This window comes from Perca flavescens, chromosome 16, assembly GCF_004354835.1.
Source record: "Perca flavescens isolate YP-PL-M2 chromosome 16, PFLA_1.0, whole genome shotgun sequence".
Lineage (NCBI taxonomy): Eukaryota > Metazoa > Chordata > Actinopteri > Perciformes > Percidae > Perca > Perca flavescens.
The window spans coordinates 1,356,667-1,364,495 of record NC_041346.1 but is presented as its reverse complement, the minus strand read 5'-3'; the positions used below and the strand labels follow the sequence as shown (position 1 = coordinate 1,364,495).

At 43.0% G+C, this 7,829-nt stretch overlaps 1 protein-coding gene across 2 annotated transcripts in view; it reads right to left on the bottom strand.

Moving 5' to 3' along the window:
• Positions 1 to 5,448: 5,448 nt before the first annotated feature.
• The window catches only part of chd1 (chromodomain helicase DNA binding protein 1), a 52,968-nt gene continuing 50,587 nt past the window's right edge, over positions 5,449 to 7,829 (bottom strand). For both annotated transcript variants that reach the window (XM_028601090.1, XM_028601091.1), the window contains exon 36: positions 5,449 to 7,003. In XM_028601090.1, coding sequence (XP_028456891.1) covers positions 6,742 to 7,003 — 262 coding nt within the window. In that variant the 3' untranslated portion in view covers positions 5,449 to 6,741. The remainder of the gene's footprint in view (positions 7,004 to 7,829) is intronic.

Genomic DNA, 7,829 nt, shown 5'->3' with positions numbered 1-7,829 from the left:
AAAGTCATCCAGTGCCGCTTCTGGCCCACGGGCTGTATGTTTGACACCCCTGTTATAGACACTTTCATTTACAGACATTCTAAAGTTTTCGTTTATTAATAAAAAAAGTAGGTTAAGTAAGGTTGTTGCATTTCAGACTTTTGGAGTTGGGGCCGACTGTGAACGGCATTTACAACTGAAAGCCATAAGACAATCTAGAAACAAGCAGTCTCTTGTTTTTTTTAAGATTTTTTTGGGGCATTTTTTAGGCTTTTATTAAGACTGCCACAAGCACATTAAGTTTTTCTCTGTTACTTTGGCACCATCTGCAAATGGCAATCACTGTTTTCAGAAGCGTGTGAAATTCTCATGTCTATTCCTCATTTTCTCCTAATAATATACATGCATTTTGTGCTGCTGTCACACAGATTTCAAAGGTGTAACTCCTCATTTCCACCAGATGCGTAACAGCTGTGGACCGGCTCCGCTGCGTGTCTGCTGCGTGCTCCGCCGTCCGTCAATACCCACCAGGGCCAGATTTGTTGCAGCGCGGCTGCGGCCATGACTGACAGCTGTAGTCACGAGGACCCACAAATTCTCGCGAATTCACGTAGAATAGAACCACAAAACCAACAACAGTTAGTTTCCATCCAGAGGAGTAGAGGGGAAAACGACTCTGTGATGCGTTTTCAAGGTCTAGTGCAGGGAAATATGATCCGCTGTGAGCACGGTGTATTTTATTTTGAAAATGAACCGGATGTTTTATTTTGCTTCTGTGTTTGACTTTCTGTCCCGCGCTATCTTCCGTGTGCTGAATTTCTGCGGAGCTCTCCGACGTCCGGCAAAATCGAAGCTCTGCGTATCTGCTCCGGAGGGCTGGGGACCGCCGGAGCTGGGACACGGACGGAATGCAGCCAGTGGAAATACACATACTGACTTTAATGGAAACCTAATGACTCAGCCGCCGTTTCGGAGCCGTTCCGCAGCCGTTCCACATCTGGTGGAAATCCACGGTAATACAATTATCGTCAGTGATGCATTGAGTTAGCAAAATGGATCACACTGATTTTCTATTGAACCTTACTCTCAGACGTGTTCATTAACACAATGTGTAAATGCTGTCATAAATATGCAAACACAAATGTTGGCAACATCCTCAGAAATCTGTGCAATTTATCACTAATTTAGTGTACAAGGGCAGGTGCACTCCTTACAGGAGTTTTAGGTCAGTACCACATGAACTTAGTCTGGAACAACGGAAGTACATTTCAAGGATAAAGCCTGATGTCCGCTCTCTTTGTGTGTTGCAAAAACAACAAACTCAAGCCACATGCTGAAAATGTCGAGTTTTAAGGAAAATTTCCTTCCTGAGACTATTTTGCAGAGCCAGAACCTGTCAACAGAGAGTCTGTTCACTCCCTATACAGCCCCATTGTACCGAATTTGGTTGCAGTTCCACCAGAGTTCCACTGGGGGTGATTGCGGGCGAGTGCAAAATGAATGGGAGTCTATGGAGCTAGACGGCTAAATGTGTCTCTTTCGCCTGATTGTCATTGAGAAATCTCTGATTTGATTGTAGTTTTTGCAAGTTCAACATGGGTTATAGGTCGAAAGTTGAATGAACGAGTCCTTATGTCCTTTTGATTCCTTACAGGTTGAGTCACCGTTGCCCATAATACGCTAGCATTCTGCTAATGGATGCTGATTGGTCAGTGAAGGACTGATTACGACCAGAGATCTCGCTTGACGGCATCTGAAGCGGAACCAGAAAAGTCTCTCAGAGCTTGCTGTAAAGCAGTATCTCTGGCCGTACGATGCGTATGACGTCATTGACATTTTAAAAGGCTTTTTAGAACAAAAAAAAAACGACTTTAAAAAAATCAAACACCCAGCAGTGTGTATTTTCTTTGCCTCCCCTTTCAAATGCAACATTCAAATTACTAGTCAAAAAATGATATCCTGAGAAAAGTGGATTTTGAGGGGTATAGCTCCATAGACCTCCATTCATTCTGCACTCGCCCCCATATGGAACCAGAGTGGAACCGCAACCAGTTCAGAAGCCTTATTAGACATTCTCTGGCAGAGCCACCAAGACGACTGTAAAAGAAATGCAAGAACCCAGAAAAAAATTTTCTCCTATCCCAGAATCAGGCATGAAAACGGGTCAGGGGTGAAAAAGGTGAGAAGGATATTACCCCTCTAGGGGGGTCTGGGGGCATGCTCCCCCGGAAGAAAATTTTAAATATTCCATATTTTAAAGCATCAATCTGATGCATTTTGAGATGCTTTTTTTGCCAACCAACAGTGTAATATTTCAATATGCGCTCATTAAAGTTAATTTGACTGGCAAAACAGTTAAAGTCCTTCTGACATTACACAATAATAAGTCATAATTTTTAAAAACTAAAAAGATTTGGATCAATTTTGACTTCTTCCAACCATATGTTAAATAAAGAGTCAATGTGGATTTTCAAATTGCAATAATATAATATCATTCATGATTTTGTCCATGTTGATATTAGCTGCTTTATTTACATTAATTAAAAACGTCGCATTGTTTATCTTTTCATATAGCTAGACGTCTAAACTCTGTGACAAGGCCGTTATGTTTAAATACCTGCCATGCTAACTCCAAACAGACAGCTTTGTTAAGGCAGTTTGGGCTTCACATAGCTTTTACAAATCATGTTCCGCTATAAACGTGCACACACGTATTGTCTGTATCACGGTCGGTCAGTAAAGGAACAGTCGCAGTCTTAACGGTAGCGGTCGTTGCCGGTAACGTACTCGTATGACGGAGTGCACGGACCGAAGCTTTGTGACTAGCATTTAGCTAATGACTAGCCAGTCCTGTCTTACCGCTGGAGCCGTCCAGTGTCTTCCTTCAACATGCGCTGCAGAAGCAGCACCCGGCTCCCTCAGTTTGAGGCAAGTGCTAAACGGCTTCCCGTCTCCAACCTTTTCCTCTTGTCCTCTATTCATGCCCAGCGCTATTTATTTTAACTACTTTCTCAACTAAAGCTGCCTGTTATCTACATGCTCCAAGTTTGATAAACTTTGCCTCCACACCGGCACCGCACTCTGACATTTCGGCAAAGACCCGCCCTACTTTGCATCTGATTGGCTAGAACTCGTTTCATTGGTTGGTGGAAGTTCGATGATTGGTTAAATCCATAGACAGTATGGTTACTATGGAGATAGAGCTGGCAATGCGAGCAGACAGATGTTTGAGTAAACTGGATGTATTGGTTCAGACAGAGACGTGCTGCACAGCTGGATCGATGAGCCGAGAGCATTTCTGCACTTCAGCCCCCTGAAGCCACAAAGCTATCTCCCGATTCATTCACACAAATGTCATGACAGTGACATATGGCAAGTAACAATCTAATGCATTGATCTTTAACAGGGGGTCTGGGGCCCCTCCAAATTATTTTAAATTTCTTTCAAAAATTAAAATATCTCAACATAAATCCCCACTGATGATAGGCTTACTATAGGTAAGGTAGTCATCCACAGATACAGTTCATCCTAAATATTCACTGTTACATGTATGTTTAACATTAAAACATTTAGAAAATCATGCAATTATTTTAATAGCTTAGTATTCTGTGCACTAGGGGTAAAGTACGTGGTAAAGGCTATTGGCTACCCTACATGTTATTGTAGGCCCAGTTTAATATGAAACTTAATTCATACAATATTAATAGGGGGTCCCTGCTGCGTCTCTCATTCAGTTACTTAAAGGGTAACTGTTTTGTTTCAACCTGGACCCTATTTTCCTATGTTTTGTGTCTAAGTGAGTGATGGGAACAACAATCTGTGACATTGGTCCAGTATTAAGAGAGATCGCTGCAGTCGGCAGAAACAAGCTACATCCATCCATCCATCCATCCATCCATCCATCTTCGTCCGCTTATCCGGTGTCGGGTCGCGGGGGGAGCAGCTCCAGCAGGGGACCCCAAACTTCCCTTTCCCGAGCCACATTAACCAGCTCCGACTGGGGGATCCCGAGGCGTTCCCAGGCCAGGTTGGAGATATAATCCCTCCACCTAGTCCTGGGTCTTCCCCGAGGCCTCCTCCCAGCTGGACGGGCCTGGAACACCTCCCTAGGGAGGCGCCCAGGGGGCATCCTTACCAGATGCCCGAACCACCTCAACTGGCTCCTTTCGACGCAAAGGAGCAGCGGCTCTACTCCGAGCTCCTCACGGATGACTGAGCTTCTCACCCTATCTCTAAGGGAGACGCCAGCCACCCTCCTGAGGAAACCCATTTCGGCCGCTTGTACCCTGGATCTCGTTCTTTCGGTCATGACCCAGCCTTCATGACCATAGGTGAGGGTAGGAACGAAAACTGACCGGTAGATCGAGAGCTTTGCCTTCTGGCTCAGCTCTCTTTTCGTCACAACGGTGCGATAAATTGAATGTAATACCGCACCCGCTGCGCCGATTCTCCGACCAATCTCCCGCTCCATTGTCCCCTCACTCGCGAACAAAACCCCAAGGTACTTGAACTCCTTCACTTGGGGTAAGGACTCATTCCCTACCTGAAACAAGCTACAATGTAAGTTAATAGGACAATTGTCCAACTTGTATTTACCTTCACTAAAGTGCTCGTTTTGCTCAGTTTAAAATTCTAAGCGTCCGATAAATTATGGAAAGGATTTCTAAGGAGGTCGACCCAACCTTTCTGGTAAAGAGTAAGATCCTTTTTTTAAACATAAAAACAGCGAAATTGGGTTCGCTAAACGCACCAGACTCCATGTAAATAATCAGTGATTTTAGCATTATAAAATACACTTCATTTAAAGTCAACAGAAACAAAACAAAACTATGAAAAGCCGTTTTGGGTCTTCTTTCCACTTTTCCAACTATCACAACTCTAGTTTTGGTTAATAAACATATAGTTTATATGTATAAATAAGTTGGCTCTATACACGCTAAAAGTATTGCTTTTTTTAAATGGAGTCTGGTGTGTTTAGCGTTAGCGACTTCAGAGCTGTTTCTGGTTAAACAGAAAGGTCTCAGAGGTTTTAAAAAGGTCTATCTCTGTAGGGATCCTTTCATAATGTTGTCAGACACTTAGAATATTAATCTGAGTCTGTCAGCAGCAAAAACAGAACTTTTAGTGGACCAAACTGATGCTGAACATTTTGCCCCATACAGTTACATTACAGCCCAGTCTGTGGCTGCTGGTTACAGCGTTCACACTTCATACTGGACCAATGTCAAAGATTGTTGTTCCCATCAGTCACTTAGACATAAAACATAGGAAAATAGGGTCCAGGTTGGAAAAGAAAGAAAAAAAAATTCCCCTCTAAGGGGTCCTTGGTTTAAAAAACCTTAAAGAACCTTGATCTGATGCAGTGATTGGATCCTGACAGGCGTTGCTTGTGATAGCGTAATGTCATCGTCCACACACGCCTGACCGCTGGCACAATCAAAAACGTGACACCGTGTCGAAGAGAGTTGGTACGAGTGAGTACAGTGATTGATTTTTAATGGCTTCATAAACAACTATATAAAACAGTTCATAAAAATTCATGCACTTTCAGTGTAAATTCATTTTGAAATATAGAGGAAATCTATGTACAACAGTGTGAACCGTAACAGTGACTTCATTGAGTTGGGTGGCTCACCACAAATATACTTGGCTGCATAGAAACATCGACATTATTGCCTACGTAGAAAAGAAAACTGAAAGGTCAAGAAAAAAAAAAAATTATGTAAAAAGTCGAGTTTATTTAAGATCTAACAGGTGCTTCTATTGAAAGACTGATTTCAAAAGTCCGTTCCTTCCAACTTTCTGATTTTCAACACACTGAGGCAAAAGAATTAAGCACTAGTGAATAAAACTGAGCATCATTAAAGAACTTTCCCTTTACCAAAAGTTACATTCTGAAGCATTATCATGAAAGAACTATTATACAGAAACTTACTCGTAGAACGACAAAAAAGCCTGAGTTGATGGGGGGGGGAAAGTAGAGTCATAACAAATCCAAAAAAGCCTGAGGAAAAAGACCACTGATTTACTATTTTACAAAATTTACAACAGTATTATTAAAGGAAGAAAAAAAAACAAAAAAAACATGATACACCTCGCTCTCCAAAAAAACCCCCAATCCAGGTTATTTTTATTTTTTTACAGCTAAGATATGTTATTAAATAATTCACGCCTGGTGGAAGAAAAAGAAAACCTGCTGAGGAAAATGAGAAACGCTGTGAATGAGGTACTTCAGGAGGTGAGCCTGAGCCCGGACACCTTTACATCGACGTGTAACGTGATTCTTGTGACAACCGACTTCTCATCGAGTGAACACTTAAATAAGGTAGATAATCACAGTAAGCATGATAGAGAGGCAGAGACGCACGGACAAACATAGACAACAGTCATATACAGGATCCAGTGTCATTGGTTGGTGGGGAATATGAGGCAGCACTCAGGGTCAAACTGTCAGTTTTCCAGAAGTTTTTTTTTTTATAAAAATAACAAAAAAACAGCGCCGTGTGCTGTGGAACACAACGATGCAGCTTTAAACTCTTTGATAGAAAAATATGCTTTGATTTATTTTGAATCTGCTGCCTGGTTTGAGCTGCTCCCTGGCGTCCATCTCCGAGGTTCCCGAGATGAAGGTGAAGCTGAAAGCGAGGAGATGCCAGCCATGCTGAACTGACTGAGGCTTCCGGTTGGAGTCCACCGTCCCTGTAAGGCACCTGCTGGGTGCTGGAGTCTATGGCTGCTACTAGCAGGCCCGGGCAGCAGCCGTTATGTCTTGCGGCTGCTCCAGATCTGCTCCGGTGTGCTCTTGTGGTCCGACGAGTAGTCGAAAGGCGAGCGGTGTCCCAGGGGCGAGCGCGAGTCGTAGGGCGAGCGCTGGTCCCGGGGCGAGCGGGGCCCGCTGGCCGAGGCCCGCTGCTCCGCCTGCCAGTCCGAGTGGTAGCGGTAGGATGAGCGATGGTCCGAGTGGGAATGGTCTCTGCTGGAGCGGAACTCTTCCAGCTTCCTGTGCTTACCGTCATTGTAGTATCTGCACACACACACAAAAATTTAACTTAAACATGTTAAGTGCTAGTGTATAAATATTCTGTAGCCATGGGCGTACATTTCATCTAACATAAAATCCTTGAGAGCAATTATTGAAGGGGCCACATATAATACATATTTGTATATGATAGGTGTAGGTGTAGTTGTAGAGCTCCAGTAAGGAGGCCGGCAACGCTGTTTTATTCACTTTAAACATTAGATGAAGGGATTCTTTTCTCTAATACTGAGGATGATGATGATGATGATGATTATGATGATGAACTGAGCCTCCTAGCAAGCTACCTAGCTAACTAGCCAGCCAGCCGGTGACTAATTTTTTAAAGTTTAACAAGTTAATGTCATTCCCACCCTCTCGTGTCACAGCGCTCTAACCAGAGGAGGGACACTTTGTCCGGCTCATCTTCTGGAACCAGTGTGTAGCATGAAGGCACAGTGGGTGGAATTAGCAAGCTAGCATTAGCTAACTAACTATCCATCAAGCTACCAAACAAGCTGAGCAACTTTATAGCTGCTAACATAGGGGACTCTTGGAAAAATTTATCATTTCTTTGTCATGAATAATTTATTAATGACCATGTTTAAGTGAATAAAACAGCCTTCCAGCTTACTTACTGACGTCATTCGTTCTCTCCTACTGGACAGTTAACATTACCATTAAGGGAGAAAACCAAGCCACTGAGAGGCAAGGGAGGGGGGACTCAAAATGTTTCTAAACTTAAAACACATTTTTGCCCCGTTTGAGTTTGTGTTGTTTTACTACTTACACAATTATTTGAAGTATATATTATGTCCTAGTGTTAATCTTGTCA